The sequence below is a fragment of the Numida meleagris genome, chromosome 5 (genome assembly GCF_002078875.1).
Source record: "Numida meleagris isolate 19003 breed g44 Domestic line chromosome 5, NumMel1.0, whole genome shotgun sequence".
In the NCBI taxonomy this organism is placed as follows: domain Eukaryota; kingdom Metazoa; phylum Chordata; class Aves; order Galliformes; family Numididae; genus Numida; species Numida meleagris.
This window is the reverse complement of record NC_034413.1, coordinates 34,701,044-34,723,735: the sequence shown is the minus strand read 5'-3', so window position 1 is coordinate 34,723,735 and position 22,692 is coordinate 34,701,044. Positions and strand designations below refer to the sequence as shown.

At 43.7% G+C, this 22,692-nt stretch overlaps 1 protein-coding gene across 14 annotated transcripts in view; it reads right to left on the bottom strand.

The window, feature by feature from the left end:
• The window catches only part of HDAC4 (histone deacetylase 4), a 235,641-nt gene that overhangs the window by 137,181 nt on the left and 75,768 nt on the right, over positions 1 to 22,692 (bottom strand). For all 14 annotated transcript variants that reach the window (XM_021400686.1, XM_021400685.1, XM_021400689.1 and 11 more), the window contains one exon: positions 12,193 to 12,264. In XM_021400686.1, coding sequence (XP_021256361.1) covers positions 12,193 to 12,264 — 72 coding nt within the window. The remainder of the gene's footprint in view (positions 1 to 12,192; positions 12,265 to 22,692) is intronic.

Below are 22,692 nucleotides of genomic sequence, written 5' to 3'. Positions count from 1 at the left end.
GGAAGTAATTGTGGATGCACATAAAAATACAGCCATGGAATGAATTAGCCAATACATTACATTTACCAGAATCTATGTTGTATTAAAGCAAAAGATTGCAAAAAAAAATAAAAATAAAAAAAATAAACTGAAAAATTCTTACATTTACTGTACACAAGCCTTGATGCTAATAGGAGGCTTAACATGGAATAATTAATTTTTTTCAGAGAACCAACAAGTCAAGCTTCACCTACCTAACCAGGACACAGACCAAAAGCTGCTAACACTGACTCAAGGTCGGTTGCCCTTATAATCACCTGGATATGACTAGAACCAAATTAATTTCAATTCCCTACTATCTGCTGCAGGTATTGAGCACATGACAGCTACAACACATCCCTAGGAAGACAGGCAGAGACTGTTATTTCTGGGGAAGGAAAGCCAACTGACTTGCCAAAGGTCACCAAGCAAGCTGGCAACAAACGCAGAGCCTCTTCATTCCAGAATAATGCACCGCTGGAATGAATCATGGATATTTTTACGTCCTGTGAGGAGCTATCACATTCCCTCAGAAGAACGCCTGGAACTCTCCAATGCACAGGCCATGAAGCACTGCTCAGACAAGCCCAGCACTGAGGCAGGGGTTATAGGCCAGGCATTGAGCTGCTGCTATGCGAGGAGCCCTGCTATCTATGTCCATCCACTTCCAGAGTTGGGTTTGCAGGGATGATGCTTGTATTTGCAGCAACCCGTGCATTTATTTCCCTTCTCGATAAAGATAAATGCTTGCTGGCAATTTTACCAACCTTTTGCAAAGCCAACATCTACAAAAAACCCACCCATGCTTATTTAGGCTTATGGGCCTGTATCTTCCAACTCCTCTTTACGTGTAGAAGCCCTACCACCCCACCTTGGCCTCCATGCATTGAGCTTCCAAAAACCCCTTTGCACCTGGGACTCTGCTCCCTCAGCCCAGCTCCGACCCCAGAAGGGCAGGTCAAGATTTTGTCCACGTGTCATTTGCCCACTGCCAGACCAGAAGGTCATGGTTGAAACACACAGGCCATCTAGTTTCTCTCAAAAACATTCATTTATTTATCTTCACATCAAAATAGCTGCCCCTCCATTATTTTCTAGCTCTGTTCAGTTTACCCACTGCATATCACCCATCTCAAGATCCCCATGACTTTTGCCATGAAGCCAGAATTCTGCTCAAGCAGTCGCACTGAAGCACCAACGCTGAACAGGGTGCTGGCCTATCTATCCTATCTATCCAGCTGAAAGAGTCAGTTTAAACCAATCCCCCAATACCATAGCTGAAGGCAAGCCTTCAGCAAGGCTTGTGACCAGGCCTAGCTTCCCAAGAAGAGTGCTGATGAGGAGTGGCCATTCTCTGGCTGCCCCTCTCAAGGAAGGCAGGCCAAGCAGCTGTCTGTTCCACTTCTAAAACAATATACTGGAGTTTGTGCGTTATACCTTTTAGGGACTGCCATTTCGGTGATCTGAGTCGCAATAAATACACTGTGTCATATCTTGTACACAACCATTTTCAGAAAAATACTTTATGGCTGAGGAGCAAAACTACCCTGATCGTTAGCCTGTACAGACCAAATAGTACAAAAACTACTTCAGAAAATAACATGGTCTAATATTATTTTAATAAAACAAATCCCTAAATATTCAAAGGACAGAAATAAGCTGTTATTACATACAACTGAGAAGTCCTTAAAATCTTAAGGTACTTTTGGAACAGTAAAAAATAGTACAAAAATGCAGTTCCTCCCATTACTTTTATTGTTATTATTATTTCAAATACCCTATTTTAACAGCTTAATCAAGTTTTAGAAGAAATTGAAGAAATATTGTGTTCATAAATTTCATCTGAGAAACAATTTGCACACAGGATCCACTCTATTATTGAAAACAAAAACCTTCCATTTGTCACATACCCCAACAGTTCAGGATCTTAATGACCTTCATAATATCATTACAGCATGACTGCTTTTATGGACTACAAACATGGGTTAAGGAGGGCAAAGTTTGACCTAAATTTCACTGACTGTGCCCTTAAGTGCCACCTGGAGAGTTGATACAACAGCTTACAAAGAATTCTGCTGAACAATGTAAGTCCCTGAATTTTGTTAGAAACTTTTAAATGAATTCATCTCACACAATCCACTAGCAAGAACTGTAACAGGATAAAAAAAATATATAGAAAAGTATCATTAAAAATGTGCAGTACATTTAGTCTGTATGATATTACAATTACAGTTCCAAGTCAGTGATTCCAAAGCCTTTTATTAGATCATAAAAACTTAAGACCAGCTTATAATGAAATTTCTAATCAAATATGAATGAATCATCCAATATGACACAATTTCTTGAATGAAAAACAGATGGAGAAGTAGTAGCAATTGAGCAGTTTAAGTCACAAGATATTAGTTAAGTCTAAGGAGCAGATATTTAATCATAAGCACTTGTTTCAAGTTAAAGGAGACATTGGCTTAAGGCAGACCTCAATTCAAGCCATTTAATTGGCAAATGACAACTCAGCATTAACTGTAAACTTAAATGAGATGACAGTAGTGTGAATGAACTTATTACTCTGTATGTGATGCAGAGAAAATTCTGATTTCACATTTGCTTGGTGATAAAGCCATGGTCTGATTGCAAGAAGATGGTGAGGAGGGAAGAGGACATTCCCACAGGTACTCTTTGAGAAGTTGGAGAGGAAGTAATTTTGGAGAACAAGGACATGAAAGGAGATCAATACTGGTGAGCTGGAGCATTCACATTGCAACCCAGCTCTCAAAAGACCCTATCTGCTGAAGGCAACATCCCTTCCCTGAACATTTATGATGTCAAAACAAAGTTAGGCCATGACAAATTGGCAGCAGTCTCGCATTAACTTGGCCCATCACTGTTTCTGGGGTTTTTCATCTTGAAGTAACTAGGTTACAACTTTTATTTGTTTACTTGGTGAACTCTACCTTCATCCAAATTATTTTGGGGTTTGGAGTGCATGTTTTGAGGCAGGGGTAGGAAGCAGAGGGAAAGTGGAAAAAGCGGAGAGTAAAGGTGTATTTAATCAATTAGCAGCAACTCTCCAGATCAGCACCTGGATGACTTTAAGCATCGCTGCAAAACCCATTCACCTAATATTCTCTTCATTGTCCAATGACAAAGCAGAGACAAATATAGACATGACAATCAATATAGGTTGGGGAGAACTTCTAGGATTTTGATAAATGCATGTCAAAAGAGGTATTTCTAAAGCCCCTGGAATGCACATGGCTGCTGGGCACAGACCTACGACATCTATTTCCCCCACAGCGATAAACTATACCTAGTTAATTTTGGCATAAAGCACTCTAGGGAGCTCTGTAGTATAGAGCACACCAATAGAGAAAGAACTTGGATCAAAGTAAACACACTGCAAATGAAGCAGCTAATAGGCACAGCCACCTAGCAGGGATTAGGAGAAGCTGGTAGAAGAGGACAACATAAGTCAGGCCACTCCAGAATCCTGCACAGCCTTCAAAGGGAAACACACAGGTTTATCTTCTATCTAGATGAAACAAAACGTCTGTAACAAGCCATAGAGCAACGGTGTCACCTGGAAAACACGATGGAAGGAAAAGTAGAGAACAAAAGGCTTCATCTTGATTTTCAAGCCTCTCTAGGGCTGCAGATCCAGACAAAACACACATAGATTGCACCACACACACGGAAAACGCGATGTGGCAAAGGCACTTATCACATCTGAAAAATGCAGAATTTTCCCCCAACAAGGGCCTGATTCCATGATCAACTTTCCATGAAATATTTATCGCTTTTCATTCATTGCACAGTACTGTTATTTTTAGAAGATCCAGAGGCAATGGGAACAGATTACTGATTAACAGTTCAAGTGAGCCTTTAAATGTCTGCTCCTATCTTGCCATCTCCTCCTTCGCTAAGAAGTCAAAAAGTTTAACATAAATTCTGTCATGCATTCAGAGGCTCTTACCTCCCTTACCTGCTTTTATACAACAGCAAAGGCACAAAGCAGCCTTTCCCTTTGAGGGGGAAGTGAGAGAAGTATTTTGAAAATAACACTTGGTGAACATTCAGGACCAAGCAAATCCAAGGAAATCTATAGTCAATTACTATAAACTAAAACTTAACAAGGTGAAGGAAGAATAAAGAAAAGCAGCATGTTGAATCTTGCGATAAAGCAGACTTTCCTGCAAATTACCTCTCATCAAACAAAACAGTGCAGTGTTCACACACTTAAATCTTAAGTGTTGCTTTCAGCTTTTAGAACAGGATCAAGCCATTAATTCATCCCACCTCCTCTGTTTAATAGCCATTTCCTTGTGCTTAAGGAACTGACAAACATTTTTTTCCAAGAAAAAACACAATGAAATAGAGTTTAAGAGTTTTAGAGGTTAGAGTTATCCTTCCCACCACCCAAGTTCAGGATATCCATGGACCACGTTCAGGGCAAGCACTCAAGAGGTTCCCACTCCAGAAAATCCAAAGCAGCAGGAAAAGTGGTTCGATCTCTTTGAGCTTTACATACTCAACACTTACACAAGGGTGCTCACTGGGGTGGCAAAAAGATTCACGTCTAGCAGATATCCTTGCACACAACAAGAACATGGTGATGAGCTGCCTAAGAGTTAGTCACTAAATTATCTTATGACTATGACCAACAAAACTGGAGTTCTGGTGAAGCGCTAGCCAAGGAAAGAGGTCCTAAGGCTTGAGCTTTCCTGTTGCTCTGCAGGGAACTGCCTAGGGTCTCTACACGTGGCAATTCATTTGTCTGTCCTGCATAAATAATCTCACGTGTGCTGATTTGTTGACTGCTTTCTGGACTTGCTACAACTTTTCTTTCACCCCTTGAAAAAAACAATACAGGAAGTCTTCTGTGGAAATTTGGGAGTTGGCTGAAGCATAACACAACGCTTTCATTGCTGAACAGTGGGTTAGGAAGGTGAACTTCACTACTGCCTCCAACTGGAAAACAATAATTGCCATCGCAGAGGCTGCGTTTTGTACTGCTAGCTTACGGCCGGAAAAAACCTTGTATTTACTGCAATGGGTACTAACTTGGTTCTACAGAACAACTAGCAAAGCTCTAATCCACATTAACCTGCAGTTTTTTCACTGTCATATATCAGAGCATCTTAACGGTGAAAAAATTCATCCACCATGTCTGACAAAAATAGCTGCAGCTTATAAATAAGCAAACAATAGGCTAACAAAAAGCTAATAAGCAAACAATGATTTAATCTTAGCAGACTGTTTTGACATTTAAATGATTTCTCAAGAACTCACTTTGCCCCCCCTTGCCAGATTCCATGAAGAACAGATCAGGATATTTTTAACATTAAAGCATTGGCCTTTCAGAACATGAGCTACCTTTCTGCAGCACTACAAAACTGCACACCATCTCCATTCCGACACATCCTGGTGTGAACAAGGATGAACAAGCTCCTGTCTGTAGAGGCACGAGCCTGTCGGGAGCCCCAAATCCTGACTGACCAGCAGCAACCTGTACCTGCTTCAAAGCCCCACTGCACCACACTGGCTCAGTACCACTCTGAAGGAGCTTTTGAAGCAGACGTGCTATAGAATGCAAGCAAATATCTGAAAATGCAGTGTAGTGAGAGGGCATTCTCTTCCTTTGAAGGGATAAATTAACAAAAGCACCGTATTCCGCTCTGTTAGGCCAAATGAACTACCACTCCTTCCTCATCAAGGCTGGGATTAATCTTTGATTTCAAAAGCCTGTAAAATCGTGTAACAATATTAGTCCAGAGGCTCTCACAGACCATTTATTCTCAGACACATCAGCACTTTTTCAAATGAACGTGGAAGTGAGACTGGATAATGAGACCCAGGAAGGAGCAAAGGCGAGGGGCTGCAATCTCAGCGACCATGCCCTGGCTGCCCAGCATGGGGAACACACTCACAGTAGCACCAGGCCCAGCAGAGCCCCAGGCCTACGTGGGACAAGCAAAGGCCTGCAGGCAGGACCCTGTGGAGGAGATAGGGCAGCATGCTCAACACCACCGCTGGGACATTCCCTGTTCATGATTAGTGCTATTCCTTCTATCACAGCTTGAGAGAGCACCCTTGAAATGTTACGGGAAGGGGAATTTATTTCCTAATTCAGAGCTGGATAATGGGGAAACACTGCTGGTCAGCTGGGACTGTTACGCCCAGTTTGCAGCTGTGCTATACAAAGTAAAGCTTCTGAGTTTAAAGAGGACTAGTTAACATCATATTTCATTCTAACGCTTTATTTATGCATCACAGATATCAAACTCTCCACATTTCTAATACTAAAAATTGGTTAGAGTTGTATTCACTGGCAAGAAAACAAGCAACTACCAAGTTTCTACTGACCAGAAAACTACCTTGTGCACGCCTTTTCAGCTGATCCAAAATACCACAAATACAGCTTTATAAAGAAAAAAACTCTCATTCTAAGTAATGAAGATATGCTTAATGATGATCTGTTTATCAAATCTACAGGACTGAACCAACAGTACATAAATGATGTTTTTAAGAGGATTATCTACAATGCATTCAGGTACTTATACATCTCAGGTCTTTAAAACTGGCTCCCCAGCTTTACAGCATGGAAAGACATCTCATTCTAAAAGCATGGAAGAAAAAGTAAGGGGACAAGAGAATTCTATCCCTCCCTCCCTTCATGTTAATCAGTCTCCTTAGCCACAGGCTGGGTAAATTCACTGCTAAAAAAAAAGAAAAATATCCTAAAACCACACAGAGTACTTAAAACCAACGTTCACTCGCAGAATGATTCCATCTCACTTTTGCAAGTGATCCACTGCCACTGGTCACAAACAGAGAACGGTCACCTCACGTGTCTGAAAGCTTTCTCTCCTGCAGACCATGGTGTCTGTACCTGTGGAGTCCCTGCTCTGAATCTCTATGAATTCTGCAAGTAGAAGTTAAGGAAAGGAAACACTGCACAGTCACCTGAACAACTGATACTCTTTCCTGCCCCGAGCCAAGCATGCAGTAATATTCTGATGCTGTAGAAAAGAAAGCAGCAGGAACAGGTTTTATCAAGTGGATGATAATATTCCTAAACGAGATGTGGGTTGTAGGTGGTTTGTCTTGTTTTCCTTTTACAAGCAACTAAAATTCAAAAGCACCAATTATAGATGATACATTTTTGAAAAGGGAAAATGCATCTTTTCTCAAATTCATCGTCATTTTTTGCAAAAAGGAGAGAAAGCATCTCCATAAAAACCCACCTCACTGCTGACTGAACTCCACTGTACTCAACCGCATTCATTCCTTCAGCAGTTTCATAAAAATGCCCTAAACATTTCAATTCTATACTTGAGAAGCTACTACAGGACAGAGCATGCTTAGCACTTGGGTATTTTGCATCTCTTGCCTACTTTTTTCATAGAATCATAGAATGGCCTGGGTTAAAAAGGACCTCAAAGATCATCGAGTCTCAACCCCCCTGCTAAGTGCAGGGCCGCCAACCACTAGACCAGGCTGCCCAGAGCCACGTCCAGTCTGGCCTTGAACGCCTCCAGGGATGGGACATCCACAACCTCCCTGGGCAACCTGTTCCAGTGCATCACCACCTTCTGTGTGAAAAACTTCCTCCTAATATCTAACCTAAATCTCCCCTGTCTCAACTTAAAACCGTTCCCCCTTGTCCTGTTGCTATCCAGCCTCACAAACAATCGATCCCCCTCCTGTTTATACGCTCCCTTCAAGTATTCGAAGGCCACAATGAGGTTCCCTGGAGCCTTCTCTTCTCCAAAATAAACAAGCCCAGTTCCCTCAACCTTTCCTCATAGGAGAGGTGCTCCAGCCCTCTGATCATCTTGGTCGCCCTCCTCTGAACTCTTTCCAAGAGCTCCACGTCCTTCTTGTGCTGGGGGCCCCAGGCCTGGACACAGTACTCCAGATGGGGCCTCACAAGAGCCAACTAGAGGGGGACAATCACCTCCCTCTCCCTGCTGGCCACTCCTCTTTTAATGCAGCCCAGAACATAGTAGGCCTTCCGGGCTGCCAGCACACACTGCTGGCTCACGTCCAGCTTCTCGTCCACCAGGACCCCCAAGTCCCTCTCCGCAGGGCTGCTTTCAAGTACTTCTTCCCCCAGGTTGTATAAATACCTGGGATTGCCCTGGCCCAAGTGCAGCACCCTGCACTTGGCCTTGTTGAACCTCATTAGGTTCTCGTGGGCCCACTTCTCCAGCCTGTCCAGGTCCCTCTGGATGGCTTCCCTTCCTTCCAGTGTATCGACTGCACCGCTCAGCTTGGTGTCATCTGCAAACTTGCTGAGGGTACACTCGATTCCATCATCTATGTCATTGATAAAGACATTGAAGAGCACCGGTCCCAGGACTGAGCCTTGGGGGACACCACTCGTGACCGGCCTCCACCCTGACACAGAACCATTGATCACAACACTTTGGCTGCGACCAGCCAAACAGTCCTTAACCCACCGAACAGGCCATCCTTCAAATCCATACCTCTCCAATTTAGAGAGAAGGATGTGATGAGGGACCCTGTCAAAGGCTTTGGAGAAGTCCAAGTAGATGACATCCATCGCCCTCCTCCCATCCACCAATGCCGTCACTTCATCGTAGAAGGCCACCAGATTGGTCAGGCAAGATCTACCCTTGGTGAAGCCATCCTGGCTGTCTTGGATCACTTCCTTGTCACGTATGTGCCTTAACATGTCTTCTAGGAGGATCTGCTCCATGATCTTCCCAGGCACAGAGGTGAGGCTCACTGGCCTGTAGTTCTCCGGGTCATCCTTTCTCCCTTTCTTAAAAATGGGAGTAATGTTTCCCTTTCTCCAGTCACCGGGGACTTCACCAGACAGCCATGATTTTTCAAATATGATGGAGAGCGGCTCAGCAACCACATCAGCCATCTCTCTCAGAACCCTAGGATGGATATCATCAGGCCCCATGGACTTCCACGCATCCAGTTTCACGAGGAGGTCTCGAACTTCTTCCACTGTTACAGTGGGACAGAATCCGCTCCTCTCACCCACACCTTGAGATTCAGGGTCCTGGCAGACACGGGGAGCCTGACCACCAGTGAAGACCGAGGCAAAGCACTTATTGAGCACCTCAGCTTTTTCCACGTCTGAAGAAGCCACTTCTCCATCCTCATTTATCAGAAGGGGAACACTCTCCTTGACCTGTGTCCTCCTGCCGATGTACCTGTAGAACCCCTTCTTGTTATTTTTCACATCCCTAGCCAAGTTTAGCTCTACCTGTGCCGTGGCTTTCCTGATCCTATCTCTACACATGCGGACAACAGCCCTATATTCCTCCCAGGCTACACAACCCTGCTTCCACTTTGCATACATTTCTCTTTTCCCTCAGTTTAAGCTGCAGGTCCTTGCTCAGCCATGCCGGTCGCCCGCCTCCTCTGCTCGATTTCTTTTGCTGGGGAATGGAGAGCTCTTGCGCTCTCAGGAGGGTGTCCTTAAAGAGCTACCAGCTCTGCTCTGTTCCTACGCCCTTAAGGACAGTTTCCCAGGGGATCCCACCCAGCAGTTCACATCAGCAGTTCACCCAGCAGTTTTACATCAGAGAAGAACAATGAACATGGATCAGACTTCTTCTTTGCTTAGTTTGTGGCAAAGAGAAAACATTTTGGTTTCCTATAAACTCACCATTGTGATTTTATCTCAACTATAAATGCAATACTGGGGATACAGGTTGCTCACCATCCACTGTCACACAGCCGTGGGTTTATTCATCATGAGGGTGACAAATCAGTTGCTTTACCATGAAGGGATACAGTTTGGAGTGGAATATCCCAGGATATGACTGAGCATTTTCTTTTTCCTTAAGCTGTTTTTCAATCCCATTATTTCAGCCATGCCTGAGACTTGGAGTAACACCCTACAAAACCAAATGTAACTTATTTCTCCAAAGCAATACTTGCTATTTCTTTTCCTGTCTTCTCTCAGAAGGATTTGCAGCAAACTTCCTATAAATAGTAACGATAAAAAACATACAGGACAATGGTTTGCCCACGTGGGTTAGTCCATCAGCTCATTTCAAAACTCATCAAGATACACACGTACAGGCAGGTACCACACCTGAAAGCCAACTGATTAGCCACTCACAAGGTCAGTGGTATTTGCTTGCCCTTACAAACTCAGAAAAATGTCTTTCTGCTTTTTGCTACACTGCTTCCATGTTTTAATTTCCATTCTGCCAATAAAAATATAAGATGCACATTTCTGGCTCATGTACATGCTGCAAGGATTTCTTCAGCAAAAACTGAGTTCAGGATCCCAAGTGAAAAGCACCAGGGTGACTGCTGCTCAGAGCTGCTGTTGCTTCGTGTGTAAGGTCACTTTTCCATTTCTGCCCCCTCAGAAGTCTCTCCTGCCCTTCACCCACCACACAGCCAGCCTGATCTAAGCTTTCAAGCATGAGACAAGAGTTCCTGTGGCTTAAATGCTGTTGGAAGTCATCTAACAAAGAGTCACTGCTGCCTGTCTCACCTTATGCCCACTTCATATGAGCACAGCTCTCCATTGATGTCTAGCTGCTTATTTGTCAGTAGGCAGAGAGTTGAACTACTGAAAATACTCAAAATGCAGTACAAAAGGTAAGAATTATATGAATCCCGAAGAGTTCACAGCCCTTAAAACAACCTCCTATCATCCGGGGAACACAGAGCATGATGAACTCTAGCATCAGGTTACCCAAGCTGTTTAACCAGCAGCACCGTTTGTCCTGAAATACCTCTAAAGAAAATGTGAAACATTACAAGCAACAATGAAATCAATTCCAAAATAGAGTAGAGGGCTAAAAGTCATCATACATTTATAATACTGGCCATTGATCTATTTACTGACAGAAGTGCAGAATGTGATTCATCTTGTGTACTTAAGCAGTCGTACAAAATTCCTCCTAGCACACAGATACGAAACAGGTAGGAAAATCTTTAAGTTGACCTGTGTTATCAAGGAAGACTTAAATGACACTCTCTCTCAGTTTTAGGAAAATTTAATGCCCCTTACTTGACGACAAGTTTTGGAGCACATGGTGTGAAAAGAGATTTCTCAGAATGCAAATCCAAACCTCCATAACTGGTAACGACGGTCTCTTCTCTTCCCCCAACACAATAGTTCAACCTCCTTAAAGGTTTCCTTCCCCAGAAATGCATTTAAGTCCACAAAAATCTAGGTTAGATCATAGCCCATTTCCCTCCTCCTAAACTATTGAAGTTGTTTTGAATATACTTCATTTACATTTTCCCAACTTGCATTACCAGAAGCGCATACATCTTCTGTAAGATCTCTTCCTTAATATAAAAGGACCTAAAGGGATTTTGGAAGGCAATCAAGAAGAGAAAGCTGGGGTTTGGGAAAACTTGAGCTCCTACCTGGAAAGTAGATGATGCTTCACATATCAAATCATCCCTAGTATGAATATCTCTATCAGTATGCACCTGGAAACAAAACACTTTCGGAAAAGAGAAGGTAGAAATACCAAAGAAAGCAAGAGATTGCTTTTCATGTATTTTGGATGCAAACAACTGCTTCTATTTTTTGATGTGCTCTAACTGTGAGCCGTAAGATTTCTCTCCTCTGCCCCACAAGAAGCAGCTAACCTCCAAGACCAACACTGGCTGCTTTGCTTGCTTCATACCAGAAGAACAAGACACAGGAGACAGTGTAGCAGGATCATTAGGACAGGGAAGAAAAGCAAATAGCCAGAAGCTCAGCATGATATGCTTTGATCAACTTGAGTTTCTCACTGACTTTTTGCTCATTTCAACACAAGGAGATTTTTCCTTAATAGGAGCAGAAACTCAGAAAACCTACTTTGGTTTGCAGTTCTCCTTTTAAGCTGGGAAAAAGCTCATAAGGTGCTGTGTTGCTCTGCTGCTCCCTTCTTTCTAAGGAAAATCGAGCAGCTCCACCAGGCAAGCCTCTCTTTAACTCCCTGCCGAGGGTTGGGGCTGAGTTATTTAAGCCTCCCAAGACTGCTGCGCACTGTTCTCCCTCCACTCCCAAACCCCACTTGCCCAGCCTGAGATAGTAGATGTGTGCAAGTTCTGACACACTTTGTTCCAGCATACTGCATTTGCATTCTGCTCATCCACTCGTAAGACAGATCTGCATAACATTTTACTGCATTCCCAGAATAGGAGCAACATTTAATAAAAGTTTCTTCTTACCAGAGCTAGGCATGTGGTTCACTCTAGGTGGATTCAGCAGCTCTACTGGCTGGTCTCTGCCAGAAAGCCCATCTGGAAAGAGAAAAAACATCACAACAACTCTTTGGTTAGCTGAGCTATTTTAGACATTCCAAGCAGAAAAAAAAAACACTAATCAATCAGCAGTGTGAACCAGAAACACAAAAGCAGCACAAATCAATAGAAACAAGAATATTAACAGGACAGCAACTGCCTAACAACTGCTTACACTACAGCAGAAAATAAAAGATACTGTAGCCCAAACCGCGCTCAGGTTTTCCTGGTCTTTTAATCCAACTGGTACTGATCCCAACTCAAAAAAATAGGCACGACAGCTTATAAACCTTACCATACAACAGCTAAATAGCTATTCCTTCCTTCTGCAGGAGAACCGAGCAGACTTAAGACAGAAACATATCCCTGTGAAGCGAAGTTGAAGAATGGCTATAATATGCCAGGGAGATGCTAAGGAAAACTGGCAAATCACTGCAGGAGATTAAAATGCGCAGACATACATAACAAGCCCCATTTTGCATAAGTTTGGATTTCAGAAAGGCATTAAAAACATACTTTGTAAATGATATGCAGAAATCCATCTTGCTGAAGCAGTTCTCTATTTAAAATATTTTTAAGATTGTATCTTGCATTCAAGTAGAGTTAAAACAGAAGAACATGATCCCTGCTGCTGTAGACTGCCAGACCAGATTTTCTAGTCATCCACTTCCCTCCCATCTGCCCCCCCCCATAGTAGCTGAAACAAACAAACAAAAAATGCTAAATTCAAGTAAGTAATGCTTCACTACAGTATGTTTCCAGTACTTCAATTATGAATACTTGACTACAGAAAACTTCATCTCAGATCAGTTTGTTCCACTATAAATACCCACACCTTTGGCAGTTGTGTCTCGCTTGGTCTCCTCTAACATGTTACTGTGCTCTGTGCTGCAGCACTGATGCGATCAAGCCAAACCCCATCTGCAGAGAACAAAGAAGCCACCCCATCTCTCAGTCAAAGCAAAGTTCAGTATTATAAAACGTTACAATGTTGGTGGAATGTTAAAAAAAAAAACACAAATAAATCACACTTTGTTTTCTTCTCCCTGTTTGCACCATTTCAGGATCCTGGACTGAAAGTATGGTTGAGTCTTCTCCATCACTTGCATGGCTTTGCCTCCACTGCCAACACCCAAGCATCGGTGCAGCCCCAGGCAGTAAGTATTTACTTTATAACCAGACTACAGCCATGCTGAGCTTTCCTTCCCAAGCAAGTAATTATTGTCCTGCAGATAAAACAGGTTGTTCCCACCATACATTATTTGCTTTTGGATTGTTACCATGAGACCAACAGCACGGTATCCACAAGCAGCAGTGGGTCACGCACCAAGCAGACCCAAGTGATACAAAGTCTATATTTTGGTTTGCGGACTTGCTCCCACACTGCTGTGTGTGCTGAGTGTCACCACAGCATCAGAGATCACTAACACATGTGCTGGTGAGTGGGGATTTAAGAGCTGTGTCTGCTTTTAATTCTAAGAAATGAAGTATCTACATTTTCAACTAATTGAACAACCCAAACCAAGTCTCTTCAATCTCTGCTGCGAAATGAATGATAGGCTAATCACAGAAAAATATTTACAAATATTTTTTAAAGTGCTGGAGTCTAAATACTCCAAATCAGGGAAGACAGAGCTGCTGTACTCGCTGCACTGACTGACGAAGAAAGGCTCCACTTGTAAGAAGGAAAGGAGGTAGCTTATCAGGAAATATTTGCACAAGGTACCTCTTCTCATAGGCTACCAGTAAGGACAAAGAGGTTCAAGCACAGTTTGAACATGCACACAGGCACATCACTTGCCTCCTCCTGAGGGGTGAGCTAGCTCACAGCCAGAACACGCAGCTGGCAACCTTGACACAAGAAATAATGCACTACCAGTGCAAGCTGGTTACCCTAGTGAGGCTACTTCTTTCTAAACCCCTTTGGGTACATATGCCCAGGCCCCAGTCATTTCACCCCACTTGCTCTCTATGACTTAACCATCTTCCTTCCCAGCTCTCTGCACCCTCCCTGCTTTCGCAGCCGGCTACCAAAACCTGTGATGTGCTTGAAAGGTGCACCCACCCAAAGCCAAAATCTCTTGCTCCCGCCACCTCCAAAAATGCAGGCAGAGTCCATCTGGTGTCAGACTGTACTAGTCATCATAATCCTACATGAAATTTCCGAACACCAATGGTCCCAACTCAGTCACCCACTCTGGACGCATACTATTCTGCTCAGGACTGTGACAGCCACAGCATCTGCATTACTCAAGGCTGCAGGGTTTCCTGTCTTCAGCGAGCTTCCCACAACAAGCAGAGCACCTCAGGCTCCAAATCCCGCAGCACTCGTGCAGGTAGCTCAGCCTGCAGCTGACTGTCCACGTCACTGCTGTACATTCCAGCCTAAAATCAAGGAAGAGCAGAACACAAACCTCACCTCTAAGCAATCCTGCTGTGGCCTCAGCTTCCTTCAGCCACCTGGATATTCTACAAGCGAAAAATCCATTTCAAGAGAATGGGTGATCAGTTTGTTCAGAAAGTCAAAACAGCACTGCATTTGATGAAGCATCGTACCTGCTGTTACTGCTATGCTGTTTTCTTCTTACCACCATCTCCGAAGGCTCTCTCCTAAATCAATCGCTATGTAACTGACTTCTGTGTAACAAGAAATGCATGACGTTTTATGCCAATACTTATGAGGAAGCAGTAAATTAAGGATTGGTCTGGGTCTGCAAATGCCGAAATGAATACCATCAGTTTCTGTCACAAAAGTAAAAGCTTTTCCCCCACCCCCTTCCTTTCCAAAGTATTCAGCTCCAACTCTCTAGAAGCTTCACCGTGCATTTCTAGAGACAGCTCTGGCAACTACAGAACTAAAAAAAAAAACAGGCAGAAGATGCTAAAAATATCTGTGCCGCACACAGATCTCCAGTTTTGTCCTTGCTATTGCCTGGAGGGGATCACAGGATGCTTCTGCAGTGCTGAAAACCTGGACAGAGATGGGAAGCAGCTTGTCTCACTGCTGCGGAAGGGCAGCAAAGAACATGTAAAGAGGGCAAGCCATGCAATCACTGATCGGCACTTTACTAGCCACAAACTAGCAGCTACAAAGCCGGGTTTCAGTAGCACAAAGCAGATTATCTACAAAATACTTTCAGTCTCTCTACTAGACAAGTGTTTCCTAAGATACTAAAAAGAGATGCCAAGAAAACGCAATCTTGCATGGGCTGCAGATGACTCCACCTAACAGTTTTCTCAGAGGCACCAGCCCCCAGAAAGAATGAGCTGTCCCAGTGATGCAGGGAGCCCTGCAACCTGCAGACAAACTCCAGGCTGGCTGCAGACAGGAGATACCAGAAGCGATGCTGCAGATCATCCAGCCCAAAGCGAGGCAACAAGGAGACGTGCTGCGGCATCCATCAGGTCTGCAAGGAGGCACACGTTTCACTGATGGCTCAGATTAGACAACATTTAGCATAGCTTCATTTTCAAATATGTAATTCTACTTGTTAATTAATGAGATTAAGCTTTTATTCATTGACAGGGACTTGAACATTTCATTTTTATCCCAGTCTATCCTGAAGTGTTGCAAAGAGTTACTTTAAAATACATCCAGGTCACTTTCTGAAGTAGCTGGGCTTGCAGGATTTAACCTCATTGCAAACAGCAAAACAAAGACAAGATGGCTACAGTACACACAGAATAACAGAGAGAAACGTGCAAGGACAAGAGCCTCCAGAAAAGAAGCAGCAGCTAAAGGAACTAGAACAACATCCAAGGTGAAACCAGATTAGACAAGGGCAGGGAAGTACAGCTTTATTCTTTCTCCTCACTAAAAAAAGGGCAGATGATGAACAAAACAGAAGGCTGAAGCACTCAGTAAGCTCTCAGCTCACTTCCACCAGGAAACTGCATGCAGTCTTCCTATAATTAACTCCAATGAGTTAAAAAATGTAGGGCAGACTGGAAAAGGTTATTTAAATAGCTTTTCATGTATTTAGATCTTTAGGCCTGATGCAAATCAGCCTGGTCTACTTGAACTCCCCGAGCAAAGTGATGAACAACCAACAGTTGTCTTTAAAGACTTCCCAGGGAACAGGGAAAGTTCTAAAGAGACATGAAGTCAGATTCTGAGGGAAGGTGGGGAAAGGAAGGAGGAAGAATTGCAGTAAATAGGAGTTATTTCTGCCTTCCAGAAAGAAAGGACAGCTTTACGAGGCAGCACAGAAATTAGTGATGCCAATGGATCGAGGTGAAGCTGAAGGGAATTACCCAGTTTTGTCAGTGCATCCGCCCAGCAAAGCGGTGGAATTTTAAAAAATTGTTACATATTATTTTGGGGGTTTTACCCAGGTCTTATAAAAAACTCTGAAAGGCTTCAATAGGCATGTTAGTAAGAAAGTCAGGTCTGCATGAATTACCCTAAAGCAAGCACACATCTGCTTAAAAAGCCCATTCAGTCATCATCTGCTTTTAGATGGATTATACCCAGCATGTTGTGGTACTTCACTATTTAATGATAATGCATTAAAGTTGCATTTAAATCTCAGATGTGACATCACACCACAGAGGTCACTCTTTGGAGCATGGCAAGAAGAATTCAATGACAAGCTGGGGAATGGGTGCAAGGTTCAATCACAAATGAGAAGATCCCTCCCACCTAAATAATAATAATGGTTAAAGGCACAATTACAGGATGCGAAATACTCAGCCAAGTAACAATACAACAAAAAAGAAGCACTTTGCAAACTGAGAATCTACCGTTTGGCAGCGATGCAGAAGACACAAGTTCATTCCAGGATGCATTAGCAGGCACATATGCAAGACACGGGAGATAATTACTCAGAGATGTGACAGCCTGCTCAGCAAAAGCGCTGCCTTCGGTTTTAGAAGATGAATTGCAGGCAATCAAGGAGAAACCTCTGAGAAAAGACTTGAGAAAAGTTGGCATCTAAGAGAATATCCTAACCACATCCTTTTGAGAGTGCGCATCCACATTTAATATTAAGCTTCTGCTACAGAGTCTACAGAGAAAAGGGGCGTTTCTGGATCAATGACTCCTGAATTTATATTTGTCATCGAGCAAATAACTACCTTGCTCTCTCTACTGCTTTCTAGCAAAGCAGTGTGAGCTTGTCTTACAAAGGAGAGGAAGAGACCCATTCTCCTTCTCCCCAGCCCCAAAAGGATTCCACTTTAAGGTACAACTGACAGACACTTAAACATAGCTATACACAGAAATGCCTGAAGACAGATGACCAGCCTCAAATCCATCCTTACTGAAGATGGAGACTGACTTCTTACACGACAGCATCAGGACAAGGTGGGATGATTTTAAACTGAAAAGCGTAGGTTTATGTTAGATGTTGGAAGAAATTCTTCACAGTGAGGGTGGTGAGGTGCTGGCACTGCTGCCCAGAGCGGTGGGTGCCCCATCCCTGGTGCTCAGGGCCAGGCTGGATTGGGCCATGGGCAGCCTGAGCTGGTGAGGGGCAACCAGCCCACAGCAGGGGTTGGGACTGGATGAGCTCCATGGTCTCTTCCAACCCAACCATTCTATGATTCCTTGATAAGAGCTCAGCTAGTGCACACGTGACCAGCACCGCATCCAAAGGCTGTAAGAAGAGGAGCAGGGTGTGGCAGATCCTCCTCCATCTGCATGCCGTCCTGCAACTGGAGAGGGCTTACAGCCAGGCCCAGGCTGCACTCCTTGTTGTACTTCTCTTCTTTGTACATTTTTGCTCCCAGCATGGAGCTGCATTTGGGGGGGACACAACTCAAACTCAGTGCCTACCAGCTCACCGAATGTGGTCCAGCCACTAACGCAGACTCTTGCCTGAGAGACTGGATTTAATTCAGCCCTAAAGCGAGCTTAAAAATAAAAATAAAATTCCACATTCACAGCCTGCATACAGCCTCCTTAGCACCAACCGTCACACTCCTCAGGGCTGACCCTTTGCACAGCGCTTGCTCTCCCAACCACAATGCAGTGCACAACGTGCAAGCAGTATTTATCTGCATTATTTCTTGGGGGTGGGGTTCTGGTCAGAGGCATTACTGTAGTCCTAAAAACAGGTATGTGCTAACCTCATAGCCTTGGGATAGAAGGTGACTAAACCAGAATAGCTTCGGAATAAAAGTCTGCCCCCAATCATTAAGCACAGCCCACTAAAACATCCTGACTTGCATATTAACAGCTGTGGTGTACAACAACAAGTTAAAATATTAGTAATGAGAATAGTAATTATCATGGATGTATTATTTATTTGTCTACTCATTCAGAATTTACAGAGAAAAAAATCTTCAACATTTACAAGAAAGCAATTAAGGCAGCAAATGGATTATTTCTCTTTAAACCTATGAGAAAATGCTCAGTGCATATTTCCTCTCTAATTTGTCTGCACTCAAGAATCTATTTTTGGATGTCTCCCTAGACTGTATTGTAGCACCACATGTACTGTAATGGCATTTTAATTAGCCCAGAGAGCTGGAAGATGCACTGTGCATCCAAAAGAGAAGCAGCCTAACAAAATGAGAGCATCCTTCTCTTCCTTTCTTTGAGATTTACAGCAGCTATCAAGTAGAAATACCAATTATGGTTTCAATTGGAATTGACTGCAACTACTATAAAAATCCACTGCATCGCAACAGCATACAGAATTGAACAAAAATAAACGTAGCATTTAAGCACTGTTTACTCATACTTTAAGGGTGGATGGTAAAAATAAAATGCTGCAGATACCTACAGGAAGAACAAGGGATTAGAGCAGAAGAGACAATAAAAGTACTTCAGCGTTGGGCTCTAAATATGCGTGGCCTCCAAGCATAATGAAGAAGCTACCCACAGAGATGAAAGCTAATCCAGTCCCGTTTATGTGGGGTTGGATTTGCTTTATTCTTATTTTTATTAGCTCTAATGCTTAAGTTAGCCACTTTTCATTGCCAGAACATGACACAACGCAGAAACACCATCAGCAAGGTCTTCTACATATTTTGTGTGTCATAATTCACTCTTTGAAATTCTGACGCAGCAGAAGCAGGGCAGGCTGGTGTCCCACTCAGCTGCAGAAGAAGCTGACACAAACGGGGTCTCGAGCTTTCCCCATGCCCTGGACAATCCCGGCTACCCCAGAGACATCCACGATTCAAGCATGGAAGAGGCACAGAGCTCTGCTGAAGGCAGTACTCAGCACCTCGCACAAAACAACTATAAAGGCTTTTTAAGCGTACTTTGGCATGATAATCCACGTGAATATTTCACAAGATTCGGAAGAAAGTCGGGTGCAATGTCCGTAACAGCTTTGCACTGCTTTCCTACACAGAACCCAGCAAGGAGAAACCCAGCAGATCTCACTACAGTTAATGTTGAGACAGCACGTAAATAGCTAGCGTGAAAAGCAGCCTTGAATTGATCGCCATGAAGTTTTCCTAGAAGCCAAACAGTGAAGATGTGAAGAACAGACAACACTACAGTACTCAAGGTGTCTACGGATTACTATCGATGTGACGATACACTACTTGTCAAGTGCCACATGATAGAAGGATTGTGATCTACTTCTTAACACTGTTGTTTACTTTAATCCCTTGCCATGGGATATTCATATTTCATCTTGTTTTTCATTCCACTCTTCTGTATCAATTTTCAAAACCAACTGATGAACAGGAATCAATCAATTTTGGACAAGCTCGAGCATGCACCTGCAGTAGAAGCAAAGCAGGCACCCTACGTACCAACTACTTGTTGCACACTGGCATGCTGAGCAATCACTTGGTCTCACAGGTAGCAAGGCAAGATGGAAAACCAAGCACAGAAAGCTTACCTGCTCCTGTTTTACATGCAGCCCACAGTAAGTCACACTAAGCACCAGTTCCAGCATTCGGTTGTTCACAAACACCCTTCTGATTCCCAGCATGTGAGCAGCTCAGCTTCCCTGTGATACTCACCACCTTCTGCACATGGTCAGCCCAAACAGCCGCCGACTCTGCTCTTCAGTTACAGGCAGAAGAGGCTGCTATTACATTTCATACACACAGCTGTAGCCAAGCACACGATACGAGGAAAGTGCGGCATCAGATCAAGCTCTATTTTTGTCTTATCTTACCCAACCATTTCCCATAGACTCTCTTCTGTAGTCATCCATCCAATGCTCCCACCTGCCTGTGCTGTCCTGGAGCTCCAGCAGGACAGGAGCTCAGGACTTCCATGGGGAATAAATGGAGCCAACCTGGTACCTTCGCACAGCATCTCCCCGTTATCCCAGCCCTACCTGACAGGAGGTCAGCTACTATCAGCTGCAGACATCAGGAAAATTGCCCCATGATAGCTGTTCCTGAATATGCCATACTGATACCTACCAGCTTTAGACAGTCCACACGTAACAACTTGGCTCCAATTAATGTTCAGATTTCTAAAATTTGCAATTCAGATATTTTTAAATCCCAGAAGAAAGAAGGAGAAAAAGAAAGACTACCATTTCAAAGTCTCTAAAAGTGGATTTTACTTTCACAGAGTCAGTGGAACAGCAGTATCCCTGCTTGCAATGAAGGAGCTGAGACTATGCTGTTTATTACTATAAATATATGCCTAGATATTTTCCCTGGCATGAAGCACTCTGATTATAAAGGCAAGAGATTCATCAGTTCTTACAGATAGCTCCATCCCTACTGCTTTTACTCTGCCAGTGAGCATGCTCTGCTGGCAGGAGGAGAGGAGGGTGCAATCTGCTGCCATCTGCAGGGGGCTGCCATCTGAAGAGGTGACTGTCCTCAAGAAATTAGCATAGTCTGAGTACTGAGCTTAAATATGGAACATAAGTTCAGCCAAGCATCTCTTTCACGGGCCATTCTGCACAGCATTCCCATTCCCTGTTAACTGTAGGGTGACTTTTTCTTAAGTTTTAATGCGGATTTTTTACCGATAGGGAGCAGAACTTTCCATCCTAGCTAGATACAGGAAGATGACGCCAATATTCTGGAATCACAGATAAATATTCCTACAGGAGTCCCCCACTGCCAATGCAAGGTGTTTAATGTGCTGAGACAGATGCCACCAGCTCCAGCACTCCAGAAAAGCAGAACCCTTGCAGCAGGAGAGGTGCTGCTGGCTCCCAGCCATTTCACAATCACCAACTATTCAGAGCATAACAATTCACATTTGATAGCTACAAATTCACAGATGTAATACCTCCTCTATCACAACTAATATTTAAGCAGGTTTTAAAAACTGATTGGTGACACAAAAGTGGAGTGAGGAAAAAAAACCTTGAAATTATCTCCAATTCTCAGCAGGAGACCTGAGAAGCACATTTTTAAGGCAGGAGAGAAGGCTGAACAACCAGCTCCAATTTCCCTTCCCTACAGATGAATAAACTGTCAGGAAGAAATCCAGCTGAAGGACAGCCTGGGTCTTCCGCTGGTTCCAACAGGACTTCAGCTCCAACGCACTCACTCCCATCCTGGCCCTGAAAGAAAACCTGCAACAAGCTGGCTGTTCTGACATATGCATGAAATACTGGGTGCTGGTGAAATTCATACACCGTGTCAGAATTGTTTCCAACTGCAGCTTTGTATCCAGAAGCCCCCAAAACAAGCTACAAAACCAGGAAGAGTGAGATGTACTGCAAAGCTCAGCTCACCTGCTGGTAACTCTTATTTCTACATTGGCCAGCATAAATTTGCTCACCTAAAGAAGTGAACTAACAAGTTGTATTGCATCCACTGTCTTCAAGCTAATGAGGTACTAGTGGGGAAGAAAGTTTGTCTCTTTAAAGATGGAATGGATGGTATTCTACTTGCACAAAGCGGCACGGGCTTTCTTCCTCCTTCCAGCCCTGTGTTTTGTTAGCACACACACCACACAAGACTTGTCCACAAAACTATTTCCATGGCAATCTGTGTCCAAAGGCTCTGAGCATTTCCAGCAGTAAAGGGAAGCAATAATAATTCCTCAGCAACCCATGACACCAGTGCCTTCAGAAAGCATATGAACCTGGGGAAAATTCCTGGATGGAGCAGAGGGTAGGGAGAAATAAGGCAAAGGAAACTGATGGTCCCTGGAAGCTGGCAATGAGATCTCGCTAGCTGCTAACCAGATGCTCCCCCGCCTTACAAGCTGCAGCTCCTTCAGTACATGGTAGAATTGGAAAGAGCAGAGGAAAAAAAGGAGAATTCTTCACTGAGGAAAATAAATACAAAGGCATGGAAACAGATCCGTCAGCGAACAGAGGACTTGGGTTTGGTGGAGCTGTCAGGTCGCAGGCAGCTGTCAGCATGCCCAGCAATCAAGGCCACAAGCTCTCTGCGCTCCACTAAGCCTCTCTTCCACAAAACAGGAGCAAAAACACCTGGGAATACACCTCCTTCCCCACCCCTCAAAGGTAAAAGCATCCCTCAGAGGTCTGAGAAAGCTTCCAGCCAAAAACACAGAGGCACAAGCAGTAAGCACAA